We start from the raw sequence: 17,824 nt of genomic DNA on the forward strand, positions 1-17,824 counted from the left end.
AATTTTTATCTAAATAATTCCTCTCCCCAGCAAAAAGATGATGTCTTCTTCCTCTATGCCAGATTTTTACAAGATTAACCAATGTTGTATTTTAAAAAATTCTATGGCCCTGTACATATAGGTTGCAGGACTTCTCAGTGCCTTTATTATACTAATGTGTGTTTTTGTGTATCTAGAAGGAGAAATACATACAATACTTTCCAAATACGTTTCGCCACTACTAAGCCCCCTTTCATGAAGCTTTGCACAAGACAGGTGCTCCGTGGACCCACTTGGGAACTACGGCACTGTGTTGATAACATAACTTTGCTATAATAACAACAGTAACAATAGGCACAACTAGCTTTTGCATAGCACTTTATAGTGTACAATGAGTTCTCACACATTTAAGGTCATTTGGCCCTCACAGCGATGTAATGTGGATAGTGCTATCCCTATTTCATACAGATGGTTAGTGAGGGTCATGCAATCTAAGTAATTTTTCAAAATCACACTAAGTTATGAGTAGGACTCACATTTGGGTATTCTGACATCTACAAGGAGCAACTTTAAGAAACAGCCAAGCTCGTTGACTAATCATTGTCAGAAAGGATGGCTTGATACTGGTTTTGACAAGAATAAAATAATCACTTTTGGAAACATTCTCCGGTCTTCAGATGAGCAATTCGGAAGGGTTCTGTGCAGCAGGTGACTCATTCATCTGTCAGGGAGTGGGGGCTGCCCTCTGAAGCTGGGCCCATCTGTACGCCGTGGGAGAAGAGCCACACAAAGGCTACTTTATAGTCAAGGCAATGGCTCATAAAAATCGACCCCTTTACAACTCTATGGCACAGAAACACTATTGTCTCAACCAAGCCATTACCTGGGCGCTTGAACAGAGTGAGGCTCTTTCGTGAGACCACTGTGGCCCGGCCCATGGGAGCCAAGATGAGATTAGAGATCAAGCTCCTTTATGTTCACAACGGAGTCCCCAGCCCCTAACATGACCGAACATCTGCACAGCGGACTCTCCCCAGGAGAGCACAGGTGCGCGTGGTTCGCTCTCAAAACCACGCTGGGCACCTGTCACCCCAGGGGCAGGCTAACGCTGTGTGCCTCCACGTTTGCAGTGTTTTCTTCTTCAAGCCCGACTGGGAATGAATCTGCTGGCTCCTCATGCAAGATATTAGACCCAGAGACACTCAGACATGTGGTAGGTTGGGAAAAACTCTGCTAGAGAATTTTGAATGACTATCCAGCAAACGAACGAACGCTTAATCTTGTGGCAGTGGAGCCTGCCCCTTCTGAAGATGGAGTATATGGCATCTGAGTTCCTCTTAAGGAAACGGTGATGATCTCCTTGTCACAATGTGGACTCTATTTCAATTCTACTGAAACAAACATAAAAACCTGGGAGACCAATTCCTCACAGTCGATACTAGGAAAGCATCTCTCTAGACATTTGTTGGCTTCCTTTTTTTCAAATGATAAAGACTGCTGAACATTCCTTTGCAACTGGACTGGCAGGAAGCCTAGAGTTCAATTTATTGCTTAAATGCAAAAGCAATTTCGGGTTTTGATGCATATCTCTCTCCTTTAAATACTCCCTCACTCCCTCTGGTTTTTAATCTATATTTTACATCCTCATTCATATTTTGGGCTTGTGTCTCAAACATGTAAACAAGACCTTAGCTCTCTGACCGGACTGGGCACTACGGAAAGGAGGAAGTGCTGGCCGGGACCCCCTTACCTTGTGAATTTCTCGGTGCACATGTATGGTGTTATTTCCAACCTTGGTTTCTGTGTTGGTCTCATTGTGATAGCTGGGGGGTAAGTTTGCCAGGTTCACTTCTGATGATGTTTTAGCAGCAGCTTCTTCTGCCTCCATCTATTAAATCAAGGAATTTAATGAGCAAAATGGTTTTCTCTTGATACAAATCAGAGTCCGTTAGAAAAAAAGAACTACCTCCCTTTTGCTCTTCTGAAATTACAAATAATGGTGGTAATGACAGGTACCTACTAGGACAAGCCATTGTGCTAATGTTTCACATATATTACGGCCTTAAATCTCACAAACTCCCTGTGAGGCAGGTGTTCATGTCCTCATTTTATAAATGGGGAAACTGAGGCTCAGGGAGACTAGAGAACTTCCCAAGACTCTCAGTGAAGAGTACAGTTGGGGTCTGAGCATGTCCTCATCAAATACTCTTGGCCCCTGTACAAATGCTATTGGTGCCCCGGCCATCTCCTTGTGGCCTGAACCGGGGTCACCTGCATTCGATTTCCTTACACGCCAGCAACCAACTCTGTCTCTCTTTGAGGGCATTCTCTGGCACCAAAAGCGTGCTCAGTCTGCACAGGCCCCAGGTGCTAGGGAGTTAACACCCCAGGAACAATCCTCATCCAGTGAGGGACAGGCTGTGGGGGTGAGTACCCCAGCTCTCTCCCCGCTCAATGGACCATCTCCCCGAGGACCCCGCGGGATTGAGTCCCAGTTGACCTGGCAGCTATGTGCTCATGAGCACAGCCTTTATTGCCTTTCCCCTCTTCCTTCTCACTTTCCCTCTTTCTCCTAGTGTTTCTGGGATCACTTCCCAAATAAACTCTTTGTTCCCAAACTCTCGCTGCCAGGTCTGGTGGCAGTAGAGGGGGACCCAAACTAAGGCAGTGCCCTACCCCTGCAGGTAGGGCCACTGCTCCATCTCCTTCCCCATCCCACCTCTTGTGCACAAGAGGGACCCTTGTAGAGGGTCAGCTGACTAGTTCTTGGGGTCTACCCTCCTTCTGACTCGTCTTGACCCATGTCCTTCGCTGGTGTCAGGTTTCTGAGGCTGCTGTCCTCAAGTCCTCCAGTCTCATGAGCCTTCATGACATCTATACCAGACGTCAGTCAACTCACGTCTGCACCCATCTCCTCTCCCAGATGTTTTGTCCCACCCCAGCCCTGATGGGCAGGCAGTTGACAAATGATCCCTTCACACTTGAATGGACTCAAAGAAAGGCCACGTCATGGAGTAGTTGAGCCAATCACATACTCTCTCTAGGAATTTAAAATGAGAGATACCAAGAGAAATTCTAATTGGGGGTTGGCAATTTCCCAACAGTGCTATCTTTGACTCTGGGCTATTTTTATTTCTTAAAACTAATCCTCATTTTTCTATTTAAAAAAAAAATCACTGTCCTCTATCCCCTTATGTACTAGATGAGGCCCCTCTTTTTCCACTTCTCCCAACCAGACTGGCTGAGCTGGGTGGCTATGGGGAAAGAAGTCCCATGTCCCAATGCAGCACAAAAACACTGAACTAGAAGAGTGAAGAAAGTGTGATAAGCACAAAGGCTCGAATGATCAAATAAGGACTTGGTCAGTGACTGAGACGATTGCTGAGATGCTTGGAACTTGATCACTAGCTTCATCATCATCACCACCACCATCATCATCATCACCACAGTAGCCTCCATGTTTGGGTATCGGCTATGTCTGAGCCATTGCACTAGACACCTCCCACATCTCCTTGAATATTCATAGCCACCCTGTGGGGAAGGTGCTATTACCCTCATTTTGCAGATGAAGAAAACAAAGTTGAGAGAGGCAGAGGGATCTGCCTAAGGTCAACACCTTCTTAGAAAGCGGCAAAGCTCAGATTAGAACTCAGGTCAGCCTGACTCCAAATTACGTGCCCTTCCCTGTACACGATTCCGTCCTCCCAGAAGATTATGCTTTCACTGGGGAGACAGGAGAGCCCCACGCAAACCAGTTTGAGGATGATTATGATGGTCTCAGGAAGCAAGTCAGGGGTTCAAAGAAGAGAGAAGAAAGGCTTCCAGAAGGAGGAGAAGGCACGACTGGGCTGGTCTCAAGGGACGGATAGGATCTCGACAGAGAGGAGCATAGGGGACACAAAGCTGTGCAGCCTGGACTAGAAGGGTGTGTGTTGCAGGCTAGTGCAGAGGGTCCAGGCTGGGCACAGGAGAAAATGGTGGAAGATGATGGAGAGAGGGATCGACAGGCAGATGCAGCGGCGGATCTAAAGCAGAGGGTGTTGGCCTAGTTCTCAACCAGGAGAGTAAATCAAAGTCACGCCCAAAACTTTAAAAATATATGTACACCTCGATCCTTTCCCAGACACGCCACATTAGAATTTCTGGGGGTTGAACCTCAGATATCAATGAGATATCACTTGCCCCCAGGAAAGGACCTCGGCTCCAGGCAATGGGGGGTTGCAGCAAGTTCTGAAGCCTAGTTGGGAAACAATATAGAGTCTAGAGAAGGAAGAGAGGGGAGTCCGGGGATGGGCTAGAATCGGGTGTGGGGGTAGGAAGTGATATCTGGGGAGGGGCCTCCAAATAAGTCTAAAAGGACCGAGCCAGTGGGTTAGGCAAGAAGGTGCCCCCGGCATCAGAGGGCAGCACGGGAGCAGGTCCCGGGGTTCCAGGGTCAGATGAGGTGGGGCCACTCCCGATTCTGCCACTGAGCAGCAGCCGTGTGACTGGGCAAGACACCACATGTCTCTCAACTTCAGCTTTCTTGTTTGTAAAATCAGGATGATCTTACTTTGCCGAGCAGATGTAAGAATTAAGGATCACAAAATCCAAGTGCTTGCACAGTAGCTGCCACCCAGCAAAGGCGTCACAAACTGCCACTTTCACACTACTGTCCTTTAAGAAAGAAGGTTTGGAGAAAGCTAGCTTGCCAGTGAATGACTGGGGAGAAGTGGAAAGAGCACACAGTAGGTATCATGTGTTTGAAGAATCTGCTAACGAAACGAGAAGAAATGGAATGGCGTTAAGATGGGAGACGGGATGGGCAAGAAAAGGACTTAAAATTTTTTTGTAAGCGAGAGATCCTGGCATGTTGTTTAGTGATGGAAGAGATACAGCTGGACAAGAATAGGAGACTGGACACGCTACAGAGGCTCTATCCAGAAGGAGAGGGGAATGTTTTCGTGTCTTTAAAATTCCCATTGGACTCTGAATCCTCCAGTTTGGCTTTCAAATAATTGACAAGTTACCAAATCTAGAGTTTGATTTGGGCTGAGCAGATAGTCTCTTTCTAAAACCTCCTCCCTTTCAACCAGTGGCTGTATCAACCGAATGACCTAACAGCTCTTTAATGGTACTATGAACTCAAACTACAGTTTACAGCGGAAATTTCAACCACAACTATTACTGCCACTAGCAAGAGAAATTTAAGCCTGAAGCAATAGGACTTGTCTCATAGAGGAGGAATGTGAATGTTATTAAAAATGGCATTTTTAGTTGGTTGAATCTGTGTGTCTGTTAAAGGGGCATAGTAGGAAAAACCGGAGAGATAAAGCCAGGCTTGTATTGGGGTTCTTCCTAGGAATAGGGGAGGTGATAAAAACATTCTAAAAAGGCCAGTTACTCCAGACATGGCAACGAGCCGGGGGGGAGGCAGTGGTTTTATCCTCAAAACACATTTATCAGTAACATATAAAATAATAAGACAGGAAAATAGGAACAGCTGGATGGAACCATCTGAACATTTGAAGTAGAGTTAACTTCATCTTTCCCCTTAAGAGAAATCAACAGCTCGAGTCAGCTGGAATATTTAAAATGTCAGGAAGTTACTTGAAAGCAGATTCATGACGCAACTATGTAAACAATTAATGCATCTGGTCTGGTCCTTTTTGGTTCTTACCCAGCCAGCAAGTAAATAGCAACTATCCTGTGTTTATGAGATTTAAGGGACTTTCTGGCAGTCTCTTTTAAAAAAATTAATACTGGGCGGGCCCCAGGGGCGAATGGTTGAGTTCACACGCTCCGCTTCAGCGGCCCAGGGTTTTGCTGGTTCAGACCCTGGGCGCAGACATGGCACCGCTCATCAAGCCATGCTGAGGCGGCGTCCCACATGCCACAACTAGAAGGACTCACAACTAGAATACACAACTATGTACCGGGGCCTTTGGGGAGAAGGGAAAATAAAAAATAAATTAATACTAATAGCCACAGTCTATTGAGAATCTATTACATATCGGATACCCATGGCTCTTTGTTATCATTCATACTAGTACTATTAATATGATGATAATGATAGCCACTATTTATTGAGAACCAGCAATCTCCTGTATCCCCTGTAACAATCTCTTGAGGCAGCTGCTCATATCACACCGATTTTACTTCACCCTGTATTAGATGGCCCGATAACCTGCTTTCCTTGCATCCATCCTCATTTAATCCTTCCGTTTACCCTGCGGGGTGGACATTTCCTCCATTTCACAGCTAAATCCCATGGGTGCCTAGTACGTAGCAGAGCTGGGATCGCATGAAGGCAGGTCGGTCCCCACGGCCTGTTCTCCTGCCACACAGGTGTTCAGCCTCTCTCAACCTGTGCCCACGGCAGCAAGGACTCTCTTCGGGACATGACCACAAGTGGGGCAGAGGTAGCAGCCAAGGTGTCCCCTGGTGGCAAACTTCAACCAGTCCATCTGGCCAACCAGTCCATGTGCACAACTCAAGCAGAGCCACGTCTGAGGGGGGAAGGCCAGGGCCCTGGTAGAGCCAATGTGGACAACTCCCAAGGAGTGGACACTGCCACTAAGGTCCCACTGGACCCCCAGATGCTCTGCTCAATGAAGAGACTGAAGCAGTCCCTGCTGCTCTCCCTCACCAGGAGCTACTGTCAGAGGACCATGCCGCATGGTCCTTTATACACTGAACAAAAATACAGAGGTGAGCTAGTCAGTCTCATCGGGAATCTGTGTGCAGGAGGGAAAGTCCTGCAGCCCAGACGAGGAAAGCAGATGACCTACCCTGGAACGTAAAGGCTCAATTTAGTTGGAAGGTGCAGAGTTAAGAGACATTGGAGCAGGTGTGACTCCCCTCGCGCTTTAATTGTTCCATGTCTTGTTCCACGTTCTTGCTTCCACAGGAAACAGAACGTCCATGGGTTTTGGAATGTGGCCTGTCCAGTGGATATTCAGGTACAGCTGCCCAAGCAGCTGCCCCCAATCCAGAGTCCCCTTCATGGCACACTCCATCAGGTTGACTGTTGTGGGAAGGAAGGGGAAATATTCCCAAACTACTCAGAGATGGGGGCAGAAAGCAACCTCTTCGGGTCGACCAGAGCTAGCACTTAAGGCTTTGCCCAAATGGAATGTGGAGAAACAGGGATGCAGAGACACCTGACCCTCCAGCCTGGACATCTGGTCCCTGGCTGACTCCTTCATTGGGATGGCTGGCTTCTCTCCAAAGACAGGCTGCAGCTAGAGCCAGGTCCAACAGTGACCATGCCCACCGACCCCAGGCACCAGGGACAGCTCCCCACACCCGGGCTGGGCCAGCTGGGCCAGCTGCACCTCCTGCCCAGGCAGCCCTGGCAATCCTCAGGTGCCTACCACAGAGGATGCCATCCACAGTGTTTGGACATGGGAGGTGATGGAAGGAAGAAGCCAGACAAAGTTTTGCTAAGGTATCTGGTATCTGACACTAACAGCTGCTATCTATTGCCCACTTATTATATGCCAGGTGCCCACACATATCACGGCATTCAATTCTCACAAGAAACTGAGGTACGGGATGTGATGGGATTTGCCCAATGTCAGCCTGCTAGTGAGTGGCAGAGGAGGACCTTGAGCCCAAGACTGACTCCAAAGCACCCTTCAGGGGAGGTGCGATGTCTTTCGCATTGCCCCTCCTCTCTCTGACGCCCTCTGTCGATGTACCCCACCGGGATATAGGATTCCAATTTTCCTTCCTCCCCTCTATGCATTTGGGGAAGCCCAGACAGATCACTAGCAAAGCTCAGGGCTCTGTCCCCACACGGCATCCTGTGTCTTGGGAAGATGGTACAAGCTCAAAGCCCAAGCGACAGGCTAGAACTTGAGATGCCCGGAGCTTCCTCACCCTCTCTGCAAAACCGCAGCGCTGGAAAACCAGGGGCCTTGCAAGCGTCCGCTTACACAGTGGGCGGGGACAACTGCACACTTGCAGACAATTGCAGGGTGGTGGCCGCGAGCCTGCAAGCAGGTGGCGGCCTGGCTGCCGCTGGGTGGGTCCAGCCAGAGGTTCTAGGTGGACAGACTCAGAGCCAGATCTTTTTGGCAGGAAGGCAGAAAGAGGTGGGAGTTGGGATCACCCTGCGCTGTCTCTTGATTACTCCGAATCTGCTGCCGGCCGTTCCCAGCCCCTTCGAGGGGACGAGGACGCTGGCCAGCGCTCGGAGCGCTGCTTCCCCCAGCTGCCGCGGCCCCGGCCCTCCGCACGCACCCACCTCCTCCACCGCGCTGCGCAGTTTGTGCTGCGTGTCCTCCATCAGTTCCTCAACCTCGCGGAACATCTCGTTGAGGGTGGCCTCCTCCTGCGGGTAGCTGAGAGCCGGGCCGGGCTCGACGGGGGCCGAGGTCGCTGTGGAAGCCGGCGCGGGGGCCGTGGGGACGGCCACCGCCAGCAGCAGGCACAGCAGGGTGCCCCCGAGCCGCCGCATCTCCGCTCTGCGCCCGCCGCCGCCGCCGCCTGCGTGTGTCCCAGAACGCGATCAGAGGCCGCCGACCACCCCCTCGCCTGCCCCAGGCCGCCCCGCCCCGCCCCGCCCCGCTGCCCCGGGCACTCGGAGCCCCGCCCGCCCCCCGCGTCCCTCTTCCCCGCACCCACCCCCAGATGGGACGAAACCAAGTCCCCTCCGGACGCAGCTGCAGGGCACAGGGAAGCCTCCCACCCGCTCCAGCCCGCGCCCCAGCGCCCCGATCCCCGCGGTACCCCTACCCCCATCCTAGTACACAGGCTGAGCTCTACCCCCGCCTCCAGTGATGGCTCCCTCCCCCGAGCATCGGAACCTGGGCTCTCCACGCTAACTGCCCCCAGCTCAGCTCACCCCAGCTCCCTCCCGGCTTCCAGCCCTGAGTCCTCCCGGACCAGGTTAGAACGCAGCACTCCTACCCCAACCCTACCCCAGTCCCCTTCTGGGGTGGTCAGAGAGCAGGTCCGCACCCTTCGCTCGGGGGCGAAACCAAGTCCAGCTCTTGGCCCCTCAACCACCCGGGCGAGACCGAGTTGAGCCATCCCCCATCCCCGCCGCCGCCCCTCACCCACCCCGACTGGACCGAGCTGCGTTCCGAGCTGGACCTGCCAGGCCTCGCCGGGAGGCCGCCGTAGGGCTGCGCGAGCCGGAGCGGCGCGGTGGGCGGGCCGGGTGCGGGGAGCGCGGCGGGGATGCGGCAGCGCTGGTACCCGAGCGAGCCGGCAGCGCGCGCCCCGCCCGCCAGGCCCCCGCCCCGCGGGAGGGGCCGCGGCCCAGCCCGCCGCTATTGGCCGGCCGGGCGCCGGCGACCTCACGCCCCGGGCCTGCCTCCTCTGCCTTCTCGGTCGACTCAACAGGAAGCCGTCCCCCTCCCTGCATCCCACTGCCCTGCGGCATCCCAGTGTATTGTCATCTCCGGCCTGGTTTGGTGCATCCGCTTCTGGGAGGCAGGGGGAGGGTAGTTCTTCCTGCGTCCCACCTTGCCCAGCCTGCGGGATAAAATCTCAGCCCCTCAGCCTGGCGTTCAAGGTTCATCACAGGCTGGCCTTAATCTGTCTGCCACGATTGACGCCGTGCTCCGCCAAGAAAACCCACTTGTAGCTCCGGGAACAGGTCCTGAGAATGTCAGCAAGCTCCTTGAGGGCGGCACAGCACAGTGGTTAAGACCAGACGTCCGCAGCCAGACCGCCCGGTGCAATTCCAGCTCTGCTCCTTAGGCTCTTACCAATCTGGCTAAGTTTCCAGATTTGCCTGCACTCCAGTTAGCGCAAATGTAAGATGGAGGTTGTAGCGGTAAGCGGACCTCGTCGTTAACAAGCATGTGACGTGCAGGGCAGCGTGGCGCACGTGGTCAGTGGGATACAAGTGTTAGCTGTCCCAAGGACAGCAGAACTTTGTCTTACTCCCAGCAGTCTCCCCCAATGCCTAGAACAGGAGGTGCTCACTATTTTTGAATAATTTTTAAAATACGTGCGTGCCTACAACAGGGAGCACTCACATATTTTTTGAAAAAATGGGTGTTTCATTTGTCAAACCTCCTCGTATTTCCTCCTAGTACTCCTCCTGTCTGGACAGCGTCTTTCCTCCCCTTGGCCTGGCTAACTCCTCCCGGTCATTCATGACTCAGAGTCTCTGCTGACCAGTGCCCGCTCCTCCTCATCTCTTTCGAGGTTCCCCCAACACCACGTGCTTCTCCATCCCAGCCATGACTTGCCAGGGTCTGTCTGCTCACCGACCCATTTCTGCCAGAGACAGGAGCTCCTGTGAGGCAGGGACTGCCTTGCTCACCTTTGTGTCACCAGGGCCGCAGCCCTAATACACACTTGGTCCCTGAAAAATGGATGGGCTAACCGTTATAACAATAGCTACTGAAGTTTCAATATAGCAGTACCATTACTGAGCGCTCACTATGGACCAGGAACGGGTATTAACTCATTTAATTCTCCAACAACCTCCGAGGTCAGTACTACAACTTTTATTTCCATTTTACAAATAAGAAAACTTTGCTAGGGGCACATAGCTGGTAAGTGGTTGAACTGAAATTTGAGCCCAGGACTCTGGCTCCATAGCCTTCACCCGTCACTGCCAAACTTCTCGGCTGCTAACCTGGCAGGAGGTGTTGGAGGCTACTTGGGAGGAGGAGATGAGTGATGTCTGTGTCTGGAAAACATGTGTCTGGGGAAGAAGTTCAGGACATGCCACTGCAAAATATGCGGCTTTGGCATGTTGATTGTTTCGAGCTGAAGGCGTTTGAGGAACAACTGATGCAGGAAGGGCTCTCTGGCCTTTTCTACCTAAAAACAGGCCGCAAAATTTCCCATGAGAGAGATGCCCTCTCCGTACCAGGAGGAGAAGAACGCGCCTGTCACCAGAGACCGGGAGTCAGTGCCAGAAGGGAGCTGTACAAACCAACCTACTAAATTAACTCTTATCTTCCACTAGTTTCCCCTCATACATCTCCAGTCACTTCCCCACTATTTGCTGTCCGTCACCCAAACCCCCTTGGCCTGTCACTTCTTTGCAAATTTATCATTTCTTTGTCTAAAAGATATATAAGCTTTCTGCTCTGGTCAGTTGCTCAGGTCTTCATTTTCTTGTGAAGGCCCCCGTGGACATGTAGAGTTTTAATAGAGTGGGCGTGCTTTTCTCCCGTTAATCTGTCTCATGTCAGTTTAACTCGTAGGCCCAGCCAGAGGCCCTGAGAGGGGAGAGGAGAAATTTCCCCTCCCTTCAGGGGACCACGGCCTCTTTGTTGTGTTCACACACTCGAGTCCACGGCAGAGTGTCAGTTGGGGAGAAAGCATGTGGGGGCCTTCTTGGCATCGGGCGCTGCACACACCCAAGTCGACGGTGAAGGTGTGGACACCCAGAGAAGTCAGGCCGTGCCCTCAGAGCCAGACAGCGAGTGCACGGTGGCTCTGGAAGTGGACTCCGAGTGTGGCTGACTCTAGAGCCGGGACTCTCGTGCCTTACTTCTCATGACTGCCTTTCTTTGCAGAACTCTCCAAATCACCGTTATCACCAAGATGTGGCTTCTAGCCGTGTTCTCTTCAACTTCTGGGCCTCTGGGCCGAGCCCTCCTGAAAATCCAGGGAAAGGCCCCCTGGCGCCAGCGTGCCCTGCCCTGTTTCCTGGGTATTTGGCACTCCTGGCACAGCTGCTCCTTAGCTTTCTGGGGTTGGCTGAGCCCATGCAAGGAACCTGGAGCTGAATCTCCAGATGCCCCACGCTGCCAGTCCAGGCACGTACTCTAGGAAGAAACTAAAGCAGAACTGAAGGCTGCTGCCAGGAGGCACATTTTGGGGCCACGCCAAGAGCTGCCATGGTGCAAATTTACACAGCAAACCACGTTCTTCCAGTCCTCCACAGTGCTGGCTTAGAGGACCAGGAATTTCCCCCAAGTAAGACTTGTCTTCTGCCTTACGCCTTTGCCATGAGACCTGGAGGTCTTGACTTTCAGACTGAACTTAAAAAACAGTTGTCGAGCTGCCCCAAGTGTCAGGCGAAGGGCTACGTGATTTCTCCTATGGGGTCCCAATTGTGTACTCCTAAATGTGGGAATGTATCAATAGTTATGTTATTAAGTGAAACTACCAGCAAAGAAAGAGAGAAAAAAGAAAGGGAAGCTAAGAAGATCTACAGGCCTCAAATATAAGCGCCTTTCCTTCTCAGCTTCGTGCCAGGCCTGTCCCCAGCTGGAGGCATCCACAGGCATGAGAAAAGGCCCTGGGTCAGCTGCGGAGACGGGCCCCGGCCAGATGCACAAGAGCTCTGGGCTCTGAGAGGCCGGGGCGCTGGGGTAGGGGAAGCCCTGTGGGTTTGGGGCCTGAGTTGAGAAAGGGTCACATTCTGGATGGCATTCTGAGGGGAGGGGTTCAGGGGCACACAAAGCAGGCAGAGACGTCCTGAGCTGTCCACATCAATCCTCTTTAGGGAGGGGAAGTTTCCAAAATTCCACAGTGTCCATTATATCACTGGCCTAAGTTCTATATCAATTAGGACATGTGGTTTTTCTTTTAGAGTATTGGAAGCAGTTCCTGGAATTAGCATTTAAAAACTCTAAGTTCTCACATTTTCTCTATCGGGTCCCAGTTCGTGGTGGAGAAAGTGGCAGCAGAGTGGCTATAACCTGCTGAAAATTACCACAAAGTTAGCACCCACAGCAATTTCACATCTGGCAGTCCACCCTCCAGAAACTCGTGACCGGGTACCTAAGGAGACACGTGTATGGATGTTTGCTGAAGCACGCCTTACAGTAGAAAAAGCCTGGAAACCGCTTATTAGGGTTTCTCAGCAGGAGAATGGATATGCTGGTTTCTGCAAACAACAGAAGACTTTATAGCAGTTAAAGTAATGAGCAAAATTCTGTGCAACAACATGGATGAATCTCAAAAGACATAATGTGGAGTGGAAAAGGCACTTTGCAAAATGATATGCACAGAATACTATTTGTGCATCTTTAGAAAACACAAAACAACGGTATATATTGTTTGTATATGCCACAAATACAGTAAAAAATACAGAGCCACGCAGGCTGCCTCTGAGGCGGAAGGCGGGGGAGGGATGAGGAGAGTCTTCAGTTGTACTCATAGCATTTTATTTCTTTAAGAAAGAGAGTGTACCAGCGTGGAGGAGTTCTGAGCAGGTGTCCAAATACGTCTGTTTAACCATCACAGTTGATTAACTACATGTGGGCATATGGGTGCGTCTGTTGTATTATTTTCGGTATATTTGAAATAGTTTATGAATAAATTGAAACCAAAAAAAGCGAAAGGCAAGCCCCTCCTCCCCCGCCCTAAACAAAACAAAACAAAACAAAACAAAAAAACTCTTATGGCCAAACAGACTTTTCTTCGATGTGTTCTTGACAGAAATGCTCTCCTCCACAAGGTCCAGCAGTGGCCCCCTTGGCTGTGAGGTGAGATGCAGGATGGGACAGTCCCCCTCAGGCCCCAGGGCAGGGGCATCTCTCTTCATAAAAGGCCCTTCTGTCTGCTCGGAGGGTTAGGACCTTTCCTCCTGGGGTGGGTGGAAGGATCGCGAAGCTGGAGCCAGGTAATGGCTCTGGGCAGTAGATGGGGCTTATCTGCCGACCCCCCCACCACCGCGGGAGGAAACCCTACTCAAACAAGGGAAACCCGAGACCCAGAGCAGACAGGCAGTCAGTCTGCAGAGGCGACTGTTACACACGGATTTGTAAAACTTTAACCACTCAGAATAATTAATTACATCGGGGAGGGTTTGGTACACATTTCTCTTTTTTTCTTTCCCTTCCATCACAAATAGACTATACTAAATATGACCTGGGAAAAAAATGTAGAGTTGGCTCAGAGATAACGTACCTGCACGGCTATTTAGTATCTGTTTTCCCTGCCAGAATGTAAGCCACAGTAGGTTGCACAGGACGCCGCTCCTGCACAGGACTCTGCTCCTGCAGTCATCTCCAGTCCAGCTGGGGGCTTGCAGAGGGTTAGCACTCAATAAAGATATGCCGAAAAAATGTGGGCCTGCTAGGGGCTGGGGTCCCGGGCCACGAGGAATCTACAGTGTATGAAGAAACAGAGAAGTAAGCAGATAATGCCAGGACAATGAGATGGAGAAAAAGACAGAGAGAAACTGGCAACTAAAGAAAGGGAGACTGAAGAAATAACAAAAGCTGACTCTTTCCAGAATGTCCATGGGGGTGCCCATCCCTAGTCCAATTGACTCTGGTGGGAGGGGGAGATCATGTGGTATCCACATGGATGACCCACCCCTCCCATCCCTTTGGTTGGACCAGAGAGATTCTTTCTTAACCCACCGGATTCTTGACCCATCAGATCTTTCTTGGATTTTGATGCTAGAGACACCATTCATCTGCTTGAGGACAAAAGTCAATATGGAGAAAGAAAGAGAGACAGGAAGGGAGAGAGACATTTAGAGAAATGAGGTTCTGCCAGCCTGAAATGGGGGGATGGGAAGGAAGAGAGTGGCTGCTTCATTCCGTGATGTCATTCTGGTTCTTGGTTCTAGTCTTTCGTAAGTCTGAGATCCAGCTACACCATCTGCCCTGAGACTGTGGCATGGTTTTGGATTCTTCTCATCACTTCCTTTTTTGTTGGAGCTGGGTTTAGTGACTTTCTGTTACCAGCTGCCAAACTGCTCTAAATGTCTGGGGAGGGGTTGCCTATATTTTAACAGGGAAGTCCTCTTCGAGGAAGGTTTTTATTAGAGGAAGTTACTGCCCCTCTCTGAGACCTGTGAATTAGAAACAGGGCCACCAGGTCCTGCAGGACAGGGAAATGTCAGCCAGGGGCATCTGCCCCTGTGCTAGCTGACCTCTGACCCACAGTGCCAGCCACCAAATTCATCGAGCCTTCCCAGGTCCTGCCTACAACTTATAATTGTTCTGAAGAAACTGGTGCCAAGATTTTTCTGAATGGAAACTCCATCTGGCTTTGGAAAGAGTGTTCGCATGGCTTCAGGGTTTCCATGAGTAACAGCCACTGAAGATCCAAAACATACATTTAATTTGCCAAGTTTCCATGGGTGGGTGAACAAAAGAGACCCAGAGGACCATATTCCTGGCCATCACGCTTGGAACGCAGCACAGAAGGGGTGAGCCCCGAGCCTGGCTGTCTTGCTTTTTTATTTAGCAGGTGGATTCATGTGCTCTGTAGATTCGTGCAAGTGTGGCTAAAGTAGAGGATGACTAAGGAGCAAGAGAATTTTGGCAGAGCCAGTGCCAAAAGAGGAAAAGCAAAGAATTGATATTATTAGGCAACTATGAAAGAAGAATATCTAGAAATGTATTTGCATGCAATTCTTGCCACTGCTTGGCTACATAATGATGTGTTGATCTCTTCCCTGGAGCAATTTTCAATGCCGGCTACATAACAGAATCACCTGTGAAGCTTGCTAAGAAATACAGATGCCTGGGTGCCATCTTTGGAGAGGCTGCTTCAGTAGGTAAGAGATGGACCCCTTCAGGCTACACTCTGAAGTGGTCCTTCCTAAGGATTCTGTTATCCTCAGGCCTCACCAAAAAGCTCTCCTCCCATCGCATCAAGCTTTCTCCCAACCTGCAAGACAGCGTGGTCAGGCCCAGCAGTGCTTGCTTTCCCATAGAAGTCATGGGAAACTGCTAGAGTGGTGGAAAGAAGGCTGGATTTGGAGCTAGATAGACAGTCCCGGGTTTGAGTTCTGGCTCTGACTCTCACTGCAGTGACCTGAATGTCCCAGGATTCTCCAGCTTACAGGCACCTTACTGCCCAAACCACAGGGCTCTTAGCCCACAGCTGCTGTCACTAATAAGATAATCTGGGAAGTCCCCAAGGAATGTGTTTGTGCCTCTGAGATTCAGTCCTGGTTTCCAGTGGCCTCCTCTACCACCATCTCCAAAATAGTTGCACCATCTTGAGGATAACAAGCCAGCGCTTATCAGGTGATGTTCTCCCCGTCCTGGCAGGGTGTGTCCAGTTAAGTGGGGTAGCTGCTGTGGGTTTCTGCGACATTAAGATTTTTTCTGGTCAACAGTAAGAAGGAACGAACTGCTTATACCCATGACAACATGGATGCATCTCGATGCATTATGCTAAGTGTAAGAACCCAGACTCAAAAGGCTATGTACTGATGCTATTTATATGATGCTCTAGGAAAGGCAAAACTATAGAGACTGCAAATAGATGATTGGTTGCCAGAGGCTAGGATGGGGAAGGGTTGACTGTGAAGGGGCACAGGGACATTTGGGGGATTCCATAACCTGATTGTGGTGGTAGGCACACAATATTGGTACACATATGTCAAAACTCGTAGAACTGTTCAGTAAAAAGAATAAATTTAACATACCTAAATTATGCCCAAATTAAAAGAAAATAGGGGAAAAAAAGAGGTAAAGTAGCTTGCCCACGCTCAGAGCCAGGGATTCAAGTGGGCGTGTTGAGCTCTTCGGTCCAGACTTGAACTGCTCTGCAGTGGGGCCGCTCACAGACCTCAGACAGCCCCACAGTGGAAGGGGCTTTGTCTGGGGTCAGGAACGTCAGACAAAGAAGCCAGGGTGGGGACATCATGGAGTATGGAAAAGAACTGTGTTCTAGTCATGGTTTCGCTGCTTTCTAGATTTATAATCTTGGAAAAGCTAATTTCTCTCTCTAAACTCTGGTTTTCTCGTCTTTTAAATAATTTCTCCTTTGTTAAAAGACAGCAATGAAAGCTGACCTTGAGAAACAAGTCCTTGTTGGGGGGCCCTGCAGTGTCATTGTAAAGGGCAGGGGTCCTGGGGCCACCCCAGCCTGTGTTCCGCCCCAGCCAGGTGACCGTCTATTGAAGGAGGACAGGACCTAGATCCCATGGGACTGTCAAGGGTCTAACAAGAAATAGTTCCGTAAGGCACTTAGCAAGCACCTGGTGCTTAATGAGCATCAGTGGGTGTTAGCTGTTACCATATTATCATCCTCAGCATCATTACCAGGCCCGGCCAACAAAGCAGAGAACAGAGCTGCCTTTGTGTCCGCTCAGCAGGGGCTCAAGGGAAAGCAGGGCGAGGGCAGTGTCCACAGCCATTTTGCTCAGACCACAGAGGGTTAGAGAGGGTCGTGGTGCAGACAGCTCTTTCTGTTTGTGCACGCAAACCTTTTATCTGCCTTGGTGCACAGGGCCGCCAGCAAGGCTGGGTCAGAAGAAGTTCACAGAATAAACACGCTCCGTTCCCAGAACATGCTCCCGTCTCTGCTGAGATCCTGTAGCTGAGGCTCTCACGGTTTAGCCTCCTTCTCTTTTTCTCACTCGGGGTCTGCACATCCCTTCCTACAATATGGTTTCCATCCAGCCCTCTGCTGAAATGTGAGCAAGATTCAAATGAAGGGCCTTGTTCAGAGTCCTACTGTTAACAAGGGGAAGACTTCCTGCGATTGGAGCAATTTCTATAAATACTGCTAAAACTGCATCTCCTCATTTTTATTACTCTGTCACTGTCATGCTCTGTCTGTTCCTTCTTGATCTGAAGCAGACACTGGGGTGGGTCCATTTGCTTAATACACTGAAAGACCATAACCCCTTGCTAGTTTGTGCTGCTTTGAAAATTCATCCTGCTGGCCCTGAGGCTGGCCAGCAGCACCGGGGGCGGGGGGCCCCTGGGTGGGGCCCTAGACTTTGTCTCTCTAACAAGTTCATCGGTGAGGCTAATACTCCGAGTTCGGGCACCAAACCTTTAGAACTTCTATTCTTGATTCTTGGGGGAGGGAACAAGCTTCAGCCATGACCAGAAGAGGGCGATAGGGTTGCTGGTAGCAAAATGGCCCAACTAAAAGATTCTGACTGTGGATAAAAGCAAAGGGAAAACGGAAGTGTTTTCCATTCTACTTTCTGCTGGCAGCTGCCACCAGACATACT

General features: G+C 50.6%; 1 protein-coding gene across 4 annotated transcripts in view; it reads right to left on the reverse strand.

Moving 5' to 3' along the window:
* Positions 1–9,770, reverse strand: part of DKK3 (dickkopf WNT signaling pathway inhibitor 3) — a 40,949-nt gene extending 31,179 nt beyond the window's left edge. The window contains exons 1-3 of one of the 4 annotated variants that reach the window (XM_070626366.1): positions 9,551–9,770; positions 8,210–8,451; positions 1,730–1,867 (exon numbers count right to left, since the gene is read on the reverse strand). In XM_070626366.1, the coding sequence (XP_070482467.1) occupies positions 1,730–1,867; positions 8,210–8,422 (351 nt within the window). In that variant the 5' untranslated portion in view covers positions 8,423–8,451; positions 9,551–9,770. Of the gene's footprint in view, positions 1–1,729; positions 1,868–8,209; positions 8,452–8,809; positions 9,231–9,550 lie in introns of those variants that run through there. The other 3 variants (XM_070626364.1, XM_070626367.1, XM_070626365.1) reach the window with 3 other exon arrangements.
* Between the last annotated feature and the right edge of the window lie 8,054 nt (positions 9,771–17,824).

The sequence above is a fragment of the Equus przewalskii genome, chromosome 6, assembly GCF_037783145.1.
Source record: "Equus przewalskii isolate Varuska chromosome 6, EquPr2, whole genome shotgun sequence".
NCBI lineage: Eukaryota > Metazoa > Chordata > Mammalia > Perissodactyla > Equidae > Equus > Equus przewalskii.